General features: G+C 33.0%; 1 protein-coding gene across 1 annotated transcript; it reads right to left on the reverse strand.

Annotated features, from left to right (window-relative positions):
* Positions 1–2,420: 2,420 nt before the first annotated feature.
* LOC105322014 (peroxidase-like protein) lies at positions 2,421–5,143 on the reverse strand. Its single transcript, XM_020064754.3, has 4 exons — positions 4,670–5,143; positions 3,656–3,865; positions 3,012–3,275; positions 2,421–2,625 (listed from the first exon to the last, which is right to left on the reverse strand). Exons 1-4 carry the CDS (start codon positions 5,122–5,124, stop codon positions 2,550–2,552), a joined length of 1,005 nt encoding a protein of 334 aa, XP_019920313.3. The 5' UTR covers positions 5,125–5,143; the 3' UTR covers positions 2,421–2,549.
* Between the last annotated feature and the right edge of the window lie 11,800 nt (positions 5,144–16,943).

Here is a 16,943-nt window from a genome sequence, read left to right on the forward strand (position 1 = left end):
TTAATATGAAAATAAAAATAAACAAAATAAATCAATATTCTCACTCAATCTTTCACACTACTCTCATTCAAACAAAAATTTCAAAAAGATAATTCAAATAGACAAATATCTCATACTTGAAATGAATTTCTAACGTAAACGACTTTATGACAAAAATGTATCGATATAAAAATGTAATAAACTACAAAATTATGCTTTAGAAAGTGTTTTCAAACAATAAAACACTTGTTAAGAAATGATCGAACTCAGAAAATGTTAAGGTTTAATAATTCAAAAAGGTATAAATAATTCAAATTTCAGCTCTGTATAAATAAAAAGTAACTTGTAACAAAAGTCATTTTAACATACTGATACCCTCACTATGAAAAGGAACTTAGTCACGTGGTTCACACCTTTAACAGTTCAAGGACACCATGTAACCGAGTCGTTCCTGTCGTTGTCATACAGCCTGTCCCTCATACGTCCTCACCGCAAGCCCTGGACTCACAGGTCCGTGACTTACTGTATACAACCACTTCTTACTGACTAGTTATATCCAGCTCAACACAGCGTACATCCCCGACATTCGTCTGTTGCCCACATGGCCCTCCATAGGACCCACAGTCTGTTGTTCAGGAATTTGCACAAAACAACCTTATGCACCGAAAATAGCACATATTGACTAATAAATCCCAGATAAATATACAAACACACGAATATTTACCATTAAAGCTCAATTACCTGCAAAATTTACAAAATAACAACAAAACAAGATTACCGGCAAGGAAAACATGTGCCCGCTTAACAAGATATTCAGTTCAAAGGCTACAGTTTCTATACCAGTTCTATATCTTACTGGAGATATTCGCCACTTCTAGAATCAGGAACTGCAAAATGTGGCATCTGACTGATGTCGTTATCGGACCCTCTACTGACCACTACTGCCAAACTGGTCACATTAAAGCTGAACACTGCTCATATATAGGCACCGTCCGCCATATCTCTTTTTCATCACTGCTGTCCTTACAAACCCTATATAAGGCGCAGACCTATAACAGTTCAAAGTTCTCCGCTGTAGAGATCTAACCTGTGTGGACGTAGAACTTGCCACGCCGCGTTACATGGTCGCGATAAAATTATCAAATTTTACGCACGTTTTTCAAGCCATGAGGAGAATACGTACATCAATTAAGTTGGTCAATGCATGATTTAAAACAAAAATGCACATAAATAAGAAATGAATTCATAAAATCCAAAAACCACGAAAGGGGTACTACACGACGACCACGACTTTCAGGTGAGCAATCGCGTGTAACAAAATCAAAGGGTTAAATACTAGGTACATAACCTGTGAGACGGTGTCTATTTATAAGAGTTGTTCAGCATCAAAGCTGAACGTCGCTCGTAAATAGGCACTGTCACCCAGGCCAGGTGCCGGTATATACACCCTTCGATTTCGTTACACCCGAATTTACAACTGAAAGTCGTGGCCGACGTGTAATATTCTTTTCGTTGTCTTTAGATTTCATGCAATTATTTCTTATCTAATGTGATTATTTTGTTTGTAAATAACGCACTGAACTGTTTATTAAATGTAAATATTCTTCTGGTTGACAAAAGTGCGTAAAATTTTGCATTTCATCGCGACCAAGTAACTACCGCTTAGCTAAATGTTACATGCAATTTTCAAAAGAATAAAAGGTAAAAAAAATTGTTTTTATTTTATCTAAATTCAATTGGCTTTTAGTGTATGATTGTGAACTTGCAATTGGGCATAATACTTATTTATTTGCCATATTGAAAAAAGTGCAGCATAAAAAACATTTATACGAAATACAGAATTGTAGTGCTTTGGGAGTTCCAGACATTTTTTCGATAATAATAAGTCGTAGTAATTATTCACACAACCGAAAATGTCCAATGATAGCATCATTCTGCGTATAAAATTTTAAAGGCGATAAAGAAAGAAATCGGTTAACAGCAAGTCAACGGAGTGACTGGTACTCTAATGTAATTACACATTCACCTCATTCAGTCTGTTAAGTCGTTTATGCTTTTTTAAAATTTTAAATACGGAAGTTTGTATAGTTTACACACCTCCCAATTTTTCTGCATTATTTATTAAGTACTGAAAATGTAATAAATGACACATTTTTCCAAATTTGAAAATAAACGTTAAAAAAAGCCATAACGTAAGCTACTTTTTTGAATAATAAGGCAAGTTTAAAGAATATCTTATTCATTTGTGTCAAACATCTCCATAATCTTTCAATGATTAAGTTGTAGCGTTGTAAAACCGTCGTAGTAAAGTGACCAAAAGCAGAGAAATATTAAATGTCTTTGAATTTTACTTACTACCCAGATCAAGCTACGTATGTACATATGTAACATTTCAAATAAGATAAATATCAACAACAAATCGTACATTTACCATTCAGAATCTTGATACATTGTATGTATTTTTAATAATATTAATACAGAAATATTTGAGTTTTATTATTTTTGCAACGTGCATCCTTTATCTACAACAGTCCATTGGATTAATACGAAACAAGACCTTGTGAAAGTTGTTAGTAATTTTGAACTTCTTTCCACAGTGTAAAGTCGATGTTATCTTGTATTTCATCACAATCAATGAGAGGAGAGCTAAAAACAGACAATGTAAAAAAAAAGGAAATAACACAAATAACATATACAAAAAGTTATATATCTAGTATTCTACATACATAACGCGAAATAAAGTAAAAAAAAATGAATTCCAACTTTTAACAAAAACAATTTTGTTCTTTTTTTAATGAGAGCATGTTATAGAGAATGATCAAACAGTAATGGATTAAAAAATATAAGTAACCATGTAAGGAAATATTACACGATCAAATTAATTAAAGTACTGCAATCAGTTATGTCTAATTGCAATCTTTATATATTTTTGTTATATGTTTTAAACATCATTCATTTGTCTATACTTAACATGCAAGCAAACACAAATATGAAAAAGGCGATACGTAGAAATATATAGAAATCTATTTTACCCATGAGAAAACACGTCCTTCTGAATTTCACCAATATTAGTATTTCGGCAGACAACCCCAGCCAGGGTTGTTTTCTTGATTTCCTTCAGTTGTGTTATGGTTAATCTAACTTCAGGGTGGCTATTTTCGTAGTAAAAGCGGTCACCATATTTTAAAGCTTTGAACTGAAGACCGATAATGCAGGCAAATGTAGGTCCCACTAATGCTTCTGGCAATGGCGTCTCTGTTACACCTCCAACAAATAAATCTATATCACTAGGATGTCTAAAAAAATACCAACATTAAAATCAAGAACGATTCATTCAAAAGATGACTTTAACTTGAATATTAATTCAATATTTACTACAATTAGACACTAATTAAAAATAGCTGACATAAATGGTACATTGTACATGTATCAGTCAATCTTATTTTAGAGTATTTTTTTATATTTTAGATTATAATATCGTTTTATTGCTTTACTCGTTATTATTATCGTTTTAATATTAACATTGATTTGTAACGCACGTCAGATGTACCAACTTTTAATTTCGTAAAGCATTTGGAAAATTTATTAAAAAAAAATTAATAACTTATATTGTCTTAAGTTTTGAACAACAAATAAAGAACACGTTTTGAAGAAAAATAAACTCTTCATCACGAACCTGTATTGACTTTGTAGTAGTTTGACCATCTCGGGTGTGTGGTCTGTCAAGGAGGAGAACTGATCAGTGGTTGATAGTTTGCACATCTTTCTCCATTCCATATATCCAGCAATGCCATGGTCCCTCCCTCTATTGATGTTCATTGATATCACGTCAGTCCCAGCTTGATCAGGACTCTCAAAAAACCGGATCATTTCTTCGGACTTATATCTATAAAATGATGATTTTAAATATACACATTCTCTTATTTTTAGTTAGAAAATTATTGTATACAATACATGTATCTATCTATGCTTTATTCATTCCTTTTATTAAAAAATAAAACTCCCATATAAATTGTAACTTAACTAAATAGTCTAAAAAATCAGATGGGTGGCATGGAAGCAACAGTTCCATATGTGTCTAAAATATTGCAATTTACGGCGCACACAATTGCGCTAGTTTTTTTTACCTTGTTTCCACACAAGTCCTGTGGAATAAAATAGTACTTGCGAATCAAGAGTCTCCATTTTTACATGTAATTAAACTCAAACAATGCACTTGATAAAGCTGGTGATGGTGTTTAAAAGAATATCAGAGGCAGTTAAAGTGATAACATTTGATTAATTTGTAGTGAAATGACAAGAATTTTTTAGAATCAAATAGTTGTACATGTCTTCGGAAATAAAACTGAACAGTCAAAACTGACGCAATTTTTTGTGCGCCGTAAATTGCAACTTTTTATCACGTATGAGACTGAATCTTCCCGGTCGTCCATCTAAATGTTTTCAGACCGAAAGCTACAGACCTGCAGCTACAAAATGAATAGATAAATAATGTCTTGCGTATCGAGAGAGGAAATTTTTTTTTTTTTTTTTTTAGAAAATAGGGAATGCTAAGATTACAAACAAGAAATCGACGTAATCATATTTTTGCATACCTTTCAAGTCTTAGAGATGTGTAACGTACATGTATTACATCTGTAAGGTGAAACAAATTCAAAGGCTGAATTCGAACTCTTATCTTTTAATTTACCTGTCGACACTCTGTGAATGTTCTTCCTGAAGCCCACGTAATGTTTTTTCAATTCCATTTGCTTCATACAGTTTATCAGGATTTCCCCAAAGATGTCGAAATAGTGTTCTTTCCTTGTTCCCAGCACAATCTTTAAACGCAAGATGGTCATTTACCAAGCTGTGACCAAACCTAAAAGCAGCGGCCATGAAACTGTTTCTGCTCGTTGGTATCACTCTGTCATCGTACCCTGTAAAGTATTCTTCTATAGGACGGGGGTACAGGTCAAAGAGGTTCATGATCTTCGAGCCGAGAATGTTGGGTAGGAAACTACTAAAGGTGATGTGTTGTATTTCTGCAATGACAATTCTTCTTGATTCTTGGAAAAGCTTTTCGTCGTTCCATTCTGGATTTTGGAATTTAAGTTTCCTGGCTATGTGATTGTGTTCTCTCAAGAGAATCGTCTGCAGTGACATTAATGCAGGATGTTGGTTTGCTCGGAAATCTCCTATTAAGTTGTATAATAACCTCCTCAATAATTTGAAAGTATATACTCAACAAAAGTAAGCAAGGATATGAAATGATTTTCACATCTAATCCGGTTTTTATTTTATTGTGAAAGTGAAAAACTATTCTCAATAGCTTACCTGCTTGAAAACATTTCTTTTCTAATGGTGATCTACAAAATTTGACTTCTACTGCTGGCATCAGTTCGCTACCATCAGAGCGCATCTGTGTCTTAAGTAAGCCTAAAAAATTTAAAGCAGTGTTTTTTTCATCACGTTCAGACTTCAAAAACTGCATCATATTCTGTTTCTAATTTATCATGATATGTGATTTAAATAGCTATAGGAAATCATCCAGGCTTGGCATAGTAGTGACGTGGACAACAGTTTCAAGACCTATTATGCCGTGCCGTGCACTTTCGATCTGCTAGATGATTTTATACATATAACACAAACATATTCTTTTGAATTAAGTTCACAAATCGTTATACATAAAATATGAACCCTTTAATTTATTTAAATAAAATATTGAGAGGCACCACAGGATGAAGCGCTGCCATTCAGTCAACTGAATGTTAACTGAATGGTCTGGAAAGGTGACTGAATGGCATAGCTACTGTGGTTTCATCAATATTTGTTGAATACCAATTTTTGTGAATTTCGTTGTTTCGATAAAATCAGTTTTAAAGAATCATATGCAGAGTATCTGGAGAATGTCGTACAATGTGTCATGCATTAATAAAGTTAACATTCAGCCCCTTTTGTAATAGTATGATTTTACGGTCATATAATATAGTCTACATTGCAGTTTTCTTCTCTGTGCCAAGTTCTTTTTTTAAATCGACGCAGTAATTCTGGAGAAGAAGTCGAAAATGTAATGAGGTTTTAGATCGACAGGTGAGCAAAAACATGAATAAATACCGTCTACTTTTGTTCGAAGATTTGCATTTGTGACATCATTAGATCCATATAAGTCAGATGCGTCGATGAAGCTGGTGACATTTGACAGTTGTTGCCGGGTACCTGTTTAAAACATAAAAATAATTGTTACATGTAATACCCTACTCTTTATAATTCTTAATGAAAAAGCATGCAGAATATCGTCAGTGTCGTCAATCAGATTCCCAGATTATGTACGCAATCCATATATATTTATCATCAAACTCTGGTTAAAAAAAGAATCATGTTTAGACGTTTAATGCAATCGTTACCTAATTCAGATTAAGTCACATTGACTTTATTTTATAATGTTTGATTTCCTTGAAAAGACAGGGCACTGAAGATCAAACTAATATCTGAAATCATTTCTACTTCCTTGCAAATATTTAGTAAAGTTTGCCGCCGGAACAAAAACAAGAGGCCCATGGGCCACATCGCTCACCTGAGGAACAATAGGTATGATAAAGTCAGCTTAATGGAGTCACAATACAAACAATCTGGACAATGTACAATAATACATGTAGATCCTGTATAAATAAAATCCATTTTCCCCCCTTGGAACTCGGATAGCCCTGATTGCTGCCAATATTTACAAGAGCAGACTTTAATCACCGCTCCTGCACATATAGGGACTCAACGTTACGCAGGCAGGGATGACCGCACACCTACGCAACTCAACAGGTACCAACGTTAACGCAAGCAGGGAGTGCCGCACACTTGCGCTAGAAAGGCCAGAACACCAGCAGGGATGACCATACACTAGTGCTCCGCCGCAACCACCTCAAGCAGGTTTGACCACACACTTGTATTAATGCGATACAGGGCAGGAATGACCGCACACTCTGTGTCATAGGTTAGAAAACACGAAGATTAGATAGTGCAGGGGTGTCCACACACTCAATCTATCCGTATCTGTTCAAGTTTAACCCCAAACTCGCTCGTCGGAATGCAATAGACACTGTCCCTATATATGTGCCGGCCTAGTATCTAAAAATTGGAAATCAAAAATAAACAAACTAATCCGGCCTAACCCAAAACTACTTATGCAGAACAACTTATATACATTGAATATTTATTATTGTAAAAAAATAATCATCACAATAATTGGTTAACAGTGGATGCATTAATTAAAATAATCAAGAATCAATAAATCAAGGGCAATAACTCAATACAGTAATACAAAAAGATTCTAATGAAAAAATAGCTGCCTGCTTCAATTTTATAGTCATATCACATGTTGAGTATTGCAGTTCTCAAAAAGATCCTTTACAATTGTTTATATATGGGATATTTAGCTGCATCTAACTCTGGACCTTCTTGTGAGGCCGAAGAATTGCCCTGGAGCCAAAGTCTTAACAATTATAAAGAATCATCTTGCTGATTAGTTTCTGAGAAGAAGATTTTTAAAGATTTTTTTCTACATATTCCTATGTAAAACTTTAACACCCCCCCCCAATGTGGCCTCACCCTACCCCCAGGGATCATGATTTTCACAACTTTGAATCTACACTACCTGAGGATACTTCCACACAAGTTTCAGCTTTCCTGGCTGATTAGTTTCTGAGAAGAAGATTTTTAAAGATTTACTCTATATATTCCTATGCAAAACTTTGACCCCCCATTGTGGCCCCACCCTACCCCTGGGGGTCATGATTTTCACAATTTTGAATCTACCCTACCTGAGGATGCTTCCACACAAGTGTCAGCTTTCCTGGCTGTTTAGTTTCTGAGGAGAAGATTTTTAAAGATTTACTCTATATATTCCTATGTAAAACTTCGACCCCCCATTGTGGCCCCACCCTACCCCCGGGGGTCATGATTTTCACAACTTTGAATCTACACTACCTGAGGATGCTTCCACACAAGTTTCAGCTTTCCTGGCTTTCTGGTTCTTGAGAAGATTTTTGAAAATTTCTCGAAATTTTTCATTAATTTCTAATTATCTCCCCTTAAAAACGGGTGTGGCCCTTAATTTTCACAACTTTGAATTCCCTTTGCCTAAGGATGATTTGTGCCAAGTTTGGTTGAAACTGGCCTAGTAGTTCTTGAGAAGATGTTGAAAATGTGAACAGTTTACGGACAGACTGACAGACGGACGACAGACAAAATGTGATCAGAATAGCTCACTTGAGCTTTCAGCTCAGGTGAGCTAAAACCCCCAACCCAATGGTTTAATATATTCAATGCAGTTTGATATTTTACTTTAATTTTACATATTACTTTGTTTTCCCAAGAAGATTTAGACTATATATTCACAGCCGAAAACATTCATCCTTTTAAAATAAAGTACATGTACTGTGGAATCATTTAAATTCGTGGGAGCCACTTTTCGTGGATTGTGGGTTTTAGGCTTATTCGTTGGTATGTAATTTCGTGGATGCGCAGGTTTTCAGTTTCAGTTTCAAAGATAACTCTTTCTAAATTTGTTTTTGTTGAGGATGTTAATTCGTGGGGAGGGGCTTCCCACGAATACCACGAAAACTGAGCCACCACGAATTCTAATGATTCCAAAGTAGTTATTTAATTATACCTAAAATACCGACCTCTAAAAGTATCAAAATGTTAATCTTCGACGGCTAATTCCACTTTAAGCTCCTTGCTTAGATTAAATCAAAGTACTGAAGTACCGACGGGAGTTGATTTTATCGATTATTATTTATAATAAAATCAACGATATGATATTTTGCATGACAAGCTGTTCCTTATATGTATTTGAATTACGCACATTTTTTTAATATGAATTCTCACAAAATCAACGATATGTTATTTTGCATGACAAGCTGTCCACTATTTGTATTTGAATTACGCACATTATTTTTAAATATGAATTCTCACACAGGAACTGCGTGAAATATATGAATCATGTTGTGTAATATTCAAAGAATTATTCCATCAAACTACGTATCAATAATCGAAATAGTTATGAGAAACTGTATGGACCCAAGCAAAATTGAAGTATAGTCTCGTTAAACCAGACTCAGCTGTTTCCGTTAATCTCCGACAAGCAAGAGAGACTCTCTGCTTGTCAGAGATTTACGGAGACAGCCGAGCGTCTGACTGAACGAGACTATATTGAACTCTAGCGTTGGAATACATAAAATGTACGACTTCAAAAAATATCTACATTATCCGTACCATTTAAAATCTGACTTTTTACGAGGAATCTATAAATCAGTTTCCTTGAAAAACAATGCTTAATAACTCATTACATCGAATAATTTATCGATTAGAACTATATGTTGTCAGCGGTGTATTGATTTGTGCTTAGGTCCAAACACTGTTTCACTTTCGGTTTACCCGAGTACATGTAACTGCATAGGAGAGTTGATTAAATCAACTCCCAAAAACAAATCATAGCAATCTATTTTTTCATTTAAAAAGGTCTTTATACTTTTTTTCCTACCAAATGTGCATTTAAGATCAGCAGATGCTTTGGATCTTCTAAAGTTCAAGCAAGTTCTTTTATATTGGCTGTAGTAAGGGTCATCGGATCTCACAAGTATCGGTATTTCACAATTCTCTTTTCCGCTATCCTCGCCACAACAGTCCAGATCTTCTCCATTTAACGCTGCAAATATTTTGGGTTTATTTTAAATTCAAATTTAAAATTTACTAGTATTTCAATTTTACAAAATTGAATGTAAAATGAATATATGAATAGATCAAACTTTAAGTTTTAATATGTACACCGTACAAAAACCTGTAATAGTCATTAATGTCCAATAAAGGTTGTATTTTGAAATAAGAGAAATGAAATCTTTTAAAATGTGACAGAAAGATAGAAACGGTAGTAAACAAAAAATGGTGTTCATGACTTCTTGAGATAATTTTACCTTTTGATTCCACCTTTAATAACATATCATGGCTTGTTCTTTGCCCCCATTGCATCAGGAAATGTGAATGATTCTTAAGTTCGTGGATAGGCAGACTTTTCTCGTGAATGCTTAGGCGTATATCTCTTGGGTTTGGTAATGCATCTCCATCTTTATTAAGAAGTCTTGGTGAACCAGTTCCTAAAAGAAAAGAAAATAATGTTACTATACCGTGAAAAGGCTGTAATGAATGTTTCACTTATTTAATCTTTGGGATGAATAGATTTTGTCGATACAAATCAATAGTCTCGTAAAACTTGACTATGATTATGATTCAGAAGTTTCTTGATGTTTCGTGTTATAGAGACCCTGTTCTCCGATATACACAAAATCATATTTGTCTTTTAGTCGGTTGAATGCTTTCTGAATGGTTTAGAAAGGCGAATGAATGACAAAGTTTTGTTATTTAGTGAACAATTTGCTACCTCTTAGTAATGAATGGAAGAGCTTTATCTTGTGATATTCATATGTAAGAAAACCTAACAGTTTGCACACTCAAATACTGTATACAGTGTTATTTTTCTCCGTGTAATTTTCGCGCTTCTACATTCGTCCCATTGTTAATTCACCAGGATACAGTTATGTTAAAGGAAAAGTAACTTGAGATAATGGAATTCGACCAGTCTTAGATTCTTCCGTTAATAACGTGGGCAAAAGGAGCGAAAATAAAACGGTGGTGACTATTTCCCTGCATATAGTATTTATTCGATTTTCTGAAACAATCCTATGTGTTACAATATCTTTTGATATATAAACAAATGCCAGGAGAAGATCGATTAAAAAAAAACAAGTAGATGGTTTCAAGGATTTAACTGCTTAGCTAATAACTACTGTTTGCTGAAGAATAACACCATATACTTTGCTTTATAAAGTTTGGTATTTTTCCATATTTTTATATAAAGCTATCTTTCTATAAGAGATCAAAAAAGTCTAAAATTAGCCGCAACCATCGAACCATCTTTAAACCTTGTGGCGTCCTTTAGAGACGCCCATAAACGATTTGACATTTAAGAACTTACCGTAATTAAAACTTCTACCATGGAAACGTTTCAAACATATGAACCCTCTTTTGTACAATGCACGCTTGAAAAATGCCAAAGAACACTGTGCTACATGCAGACTGGTTTTCTGACGCTTACGCGGACTCACAGTGTTGGAGTTATCTATTCTGATGATGTCCACTTGAATTTAATTTGGATTCGGAAATATTTTGCCTACAGAGAGGGGTTTCGTTGACCCTTAAACCTTATATTACTTCACTATAACAACGATATCGGGTGCTTCCTGCTGTGTATATGCTGCTTGCTAGTATCAGCTGTAGTAATTATGTTGTTTTGCATAATTTATTTCCCATGTTTCTTGACTGATGAGTCTTAAGTCTTGAATTTTGTATATTTTAGAAATAACTAATTTATTTTGCTTTTATGTTCTATTTTAGAGCTTTGATTGGCATAAATATCCAGACACTCACCTTTGCAGTCCACTTAAGGTATGATTATACATTTACGTTTGTTATATCAATGATTGTGTGAAATAGAATAAGAACAAATATATGAACTCGTATATAATACATATACCACAGGTGCATGCCTTGCCCTTTCTGATACATGTACCATCACCAGCTGTATATTCCACAAGTGCCATGGCCTTGTGTGTATGATTCAAGGTATTATATCCTTGTAAATAGAATGATTCTACTTTATCACACAGTTGTGAAGGAAGGGCAATTGATGTTTGCAAAGGTTAATTATAATGAAACAACAAAAATAAAGGTCGATAGGTAAATGGCTGGAAGCCATTCATTTTGTCTCCATTTACTGCTCCAAATATGAACCTAAGATGGCAATTCAATGAGTTACGCACAGATCGTCTAGGACATAGTTACATGTAAATCGTGCGGGGATAATGCCGCCCAGGAATTTCGCCAATAGCAAGAAAACTCCTAACAGTCATGTCTATGGAATCAGAAAAACTAGAACTAATTACATTTAGATCTTGATCATATAGATTTGATAAATGGATAAAGTTATGCTTGTATCGTATCTGAGAAATTCAGCACATCCGTTCATAACAAATTTTTGAAGTGCCATGATGCATTAAGCCCCTTCTTTATCTTACAAAGAAATCAATCTGCCCATCAAATTTTAGAAAACTGTTTTGCTCGCTTCTTATTTTGAATTTATGGGAATAATGATAGATTCATTGAGTTTTGAAATCCGTCTACCTGAAGACAAGTTATTTTATTGGAGAGTGAAACAATCAAAATTTAATAACAAGCCAAACGTACACCTCTTGAATTACAATCCCTCATTGAACTTTTACATGTTCTAATAAAAAGCAGTTTGTGGGCTTCAAAAACCCTTAATTCTTCTGCTGGTGCTCCTATCATGCAATCAATTTCAACAAACTTGATTCATACCTTAATTTTTTTTTTCTCAAACTCACAATTTATTATTAGAATAATGCTTCATGCGATTTTTCTATTTGCATTTTGTGCTTTTATCCTTTTCGTCGGTATTGCATAATGTTCGAGGAATCACAGGATGAAATTCTGCCATTCAGTCAATTGAATGTTTACTGAAAGGTCTGGAAAGGTGACTGAATGGCATAACTATACCATTCAGTCACATTTGAGTTATCATTCAGTCACATTTCAGTTGACTGAAAGGCAGAGTTTCATCCTGTGAATTGTGTTGATTGTTTTGATCCGTCTTATTTATTGTTTACATAATACTTGATTTGTTGACTCTGTTATTTATTTAACGAAGTAAATGACATCTTTTACTCCTCTGCTAAACTTTTTGTTTCTTTTGGTTAATCTGGAGGTTAATAAAGATGCTATATATCTTTATTAAGTATCCATAAATAGTATGATGTCTAAGCTTAATCAAAATATATAGACACCAATTTACAGTTTTGTAGCATAAATACATGTATATTTTAACTCCGAATATAAAAAAATGCACTAATTTATGACTGCAGAGTAATTATAAATTACTGTGGAATCATATCATTAGAATTCGTGGTGGCTCAGTTTTCGTGGTATTCATGAGTAACCCTCACCCACGAATTTAAATCCTCAACGAAAACTATTTTAGAAAGAGCTATCTTTGTTCCTGAAACAGTAACCGACGCATCCACGAAATTACATCCCCACGAATGAGCAAAAAAGTCATAATCCACGAAAATTGGCCCCCTCGAATTTAAATGATTCCACAGTAATTGGGGAATTTGAAAACAAATTCAAACTGTTAAATGATAACCCAAGACGAATACTGACCGTCATCATAATCCGATTTAAGGAAACGTGCCAATGGCGTTCTAGCTTTTCCCCAATATGGATGCTGCAAGTTGTTACAACTGCCGTCATAAGTTCTAATATGTTTGTATTTTGGATCACTGTCACAATCGATGGGATTTTCAAATGCACATTCTTCGCTTGGTCTCTCCCTAATATAGATAAGATAATAATAGTTATTTTTTCTCTAAATAGGCTGCATAGTTGTGTAAATAGTTGTGTAGGCGATTATTACATTTGGTAAGAACCATCAAAACCAAATATTAGTTTGTACATGTATGTATCATTTTAATCCAAAACATGTGATATATCATGTAAACCTATGTATTTTATTCTATATTTTAGTTTGAAGTTTGTATTTTTAATCACACTAAGCGACCAATTATTTTGATTAACTTTTTGTTACAAAAAGATTCCAATTCTAAATATTCCCAAATAACATTTAATATTAAGTAAGTTCGTGGATTTAAATGTTATTTTATTTTTATATTTTGTGGAATCAATTTAATGCCAACAATATTCACAAAACCACAGCAGTAAATGTTCAAAAAACATATGAGCTTTTTATACACTGTTCAAATAGTACATCCTGGATTAATAGTAAATGTATGCAAAATAAAGTTTATAGAAATAACAAACGCACTTAATTTAGCCTAGAAATTCATAACAATGAAGGTTTTACGTTATGAACGTAAAATATCTAATTGTAATGTAAATTGATATAATTTTAATAGAAGGGAAATTTTTATTAATTTTATACATATGAGTCTCAAAACCTGATTTTTAAAAAAATCAAATTAACCACGATTTAAAGTTCGATGTTATAAAAACAAATGATAAGATAGAAATTACAAAAAACAAATATAATAATTTCAAAATGCAGCTAATATTTTACTGTATTCCTAAGGCAAGCTTAAAATGCAGAAACATATTGATACTTATTATAATTATAAAACCACTGTGTACTTAGATACACAGTAGATTAGGAACAAAATAAATTCAAACTTGTTTTCTCTATGGTTTCCTCACTCAGAAATCTTAGAAATTCCAGAACGTTTGTATTGGCGCCGAGACAGTTGCTCTTCGTTGTTGTTTTGGTAATTTCCCTCTACATTTGTTGTTAGTAGATACCACTGGTCGGGATCAGGAAGGTTTGCTTCAACAATGCTTCCCCATGCACATAACAGGAGACAAAGACTGATAATGAAATAGTAGGCTTAAGGTCGAATGCACTCATGGTCTGTTTAAGTTGAATTACGACTAACGGCTTTTTATATTTCTTTAACAAATCAGCTCTTTAATTGCAATTAATTAGTTGCTTTGAATTTGTATTTCGTTTTATGGATTTTTGAGATGGTTGACCGTTTGTTATTTTCATATTTTCATTAATACAATTAATCAACAATGAAAATGATCAACAATCGCTAGTAATTCTTCAAATGTTTGAGGACAAAAAGTCGACTTTTGATAGAGTGATAAAATTAAATGCAATGCTTTATCAATACTTAGCGCTGAATAGTTAATTTAATGTCATTGTGGTTTATATAAAAAAGAAAAAATATTTCTGTTGCTTATGTTTTTAAAATAAACAAGAACACATATGGCGAACCCAACTAAAATTATGAAAACATAAAGCCTCCTATACAGGTATACATGAAGATATAGTCGCATCTGTCGTAGAAAGTACTATAATCTCTTGCTTTTGTCAATATTTGTGATTAAAATAATATATTTAAAACTCTCTATAAATATTTACAACCATGTTATACACTTACAACTCTAAATTAAAAGAGACTCTCACCAAAGGATAAGGGTTCCTCCCCACGCCTTCATTGCAGCAAAACTAAAACTCATCAATGGAAAACTCCCAGTTTTCCACAGGCTTTTATACAGAGTCTTCATCCATAAAAATGTGCATGCTAATGAGCGCATAATGCGCTCATCCTCAGTATGATATAAGGTTTATGGGGTAATTTTTTTTTTTTTTTTTTTATTTTTTTTAAAATTTGATATATAATATCGTCATCTTGTGACATACGTTATGCGGTTTTTGGCATTCGGCTCAATATTATACAGTGTACAGTAGTATATATACTGTATATTTCATCAAATAATCTCTTTTTAAATTTAAAGATGGGGGAATAAGATAGCACAACTGCCCATTTTGTTTAGTCCTAAAATTCAATTTCAAATATAACATTTTTTCAATTAAATATATTTTTATATGTTATTATACAAGTTTACATAAGGGTAATTTCTAACTATATTCAGTTTGAAATATTTCAAAAAACGATAAGAAAAAAATGATAAGTTTTTGTGGTTTCGAACCCACAACCTAAAATCCCAACTTCTAAATAGTTATCTAATGTCTGGTGCTCTAACCACTGAACCATTTCATTCACAACAAAGTGCGTTGTTTAAATGTTATATGAGACGTTGGCCATGAGTTTACGGACTAATTTTTTTAAAACGTTTAATTGTTGGGCTCCAAAATAACATTTTTTAAAGTATAGTGGGTCATCTCTCTACATTTTTTCTGATTAAAATCTGTTTAAATTCCATTAAACCGCATTTTGACTATGACAAAAATATGGAGCTCAGACCCACTCTATGAAAGAAAAGGCATTGAAGTTATAAAAATGACACTATTTGGAGGTTTTGACACGCATACTCCAGTTTAAATCAACCTATTGCAAGTATTTAAAATATTGAAGGGTTACAATCCGATGTTACTTTAAATATACATTGTTTTTTAATTATGTTTTTAAAAAGGTATCAGATTTAATGATTCTAATTTGGCAGTATCTAATCATTCCTCATATGGACATTTTACACGCCTATTCACCCATCTTCTTTCAAAAACTTTTTGCTATTTGATATTGCATGTAAATATAATTGCTTTTTATTGGTTCATTTTGAACATTGTCTTAAGTAACAGCTTTCTTTCATGTTGTATTCCATCTTAAACATTTGTTTAGTAAACCAATAATTGCTAATGATATATATGTACATTGTATTATAATCTAAATAATCTAAGTATATTTTTTTCTTCTAACGTGTTTTGCCCATCACGATAGCGTTCAAATTGACTATTGTTTGGTTCTTAAACTTAATATGATTGCGTATAGATCAATTAGAGTGTACTGCAAATAAATCATTTTTATGGTGCACTTCATTTAAAAACTAAAGTATTTTGTTCGTGTTTTTAATTCATTGGAAATGCATTGACCAAATTTGATAATGTATGTCCTTTTCTGTAGCACTGCCCACAAGTATGTAGCTGCAAAAGTTCTTTTAATGTTGCACATAGTTTAGATAGGGTCAATTTACTTTACTTTTCCCCCCTTTCGATATTCTTATCCATATCTATTTGTGATATGATGTATATCGTCTTCACTCCAATTTTTCGTAATGTAGAGTAATTCACAATTTGTAATTTTTTTTTAAAGAGAAATACATTACTTTTGTTTAATTTTTAGGTACAAATATATACCCTATTGGTGAAAGTAATGAGATACATGTAAAACAAACTGTGACACATCAAATACATCAGAAGATTAATTAAGGCAATATATAAACAGCTGTTACTCTTTAGCCTGTACATTGAGATTGAAATGTAACGAACTTGTTGATATAAAGTCGTTTGATCTTCAGAAAATAGATCGACAGATTTGTCTTTT

Source organism: Magallana gigas, chromosome 9, assembly GCF_963853765.1.
Source record: "Magallana gigas chromosome 9, xbMagGiga1.1, whole genome shotgun sequence".
Lineage (NCBI taxonomy): Eukaryota > Metazoa > Mollusca > Bivalvia > Ostreida > Ostreidae > Magallana > Magallana gigas.

What these genes read in the sequence shown, in the direction of transcription:
- LOC105322014 (XM_020064754.3), bottom strand. Translation starts at nt 5,124, where the DNA reads ATGTCACTGCAGACGATTCTCTTGAGAGAACACAATCACATAGCCAGG. An exon ending in CATTCACAGAGTGTCGACAG is followed by an intron (nt 3,866 to 4,669) that starts GTAAATTAAAAG and finishes ATCATTTTATAG; the next exon opens with ATATAAGTCCGAAGAAATGA. An exon ending in AAGGACGTGTTTTCTCATGG is followed by an intron (nt 2,626 to 3,011) that starts GTAAAATAGATT and finishes GTCTGTTTTTAG; the next exon opens with CTCTCCTCTCATTGATTGTG.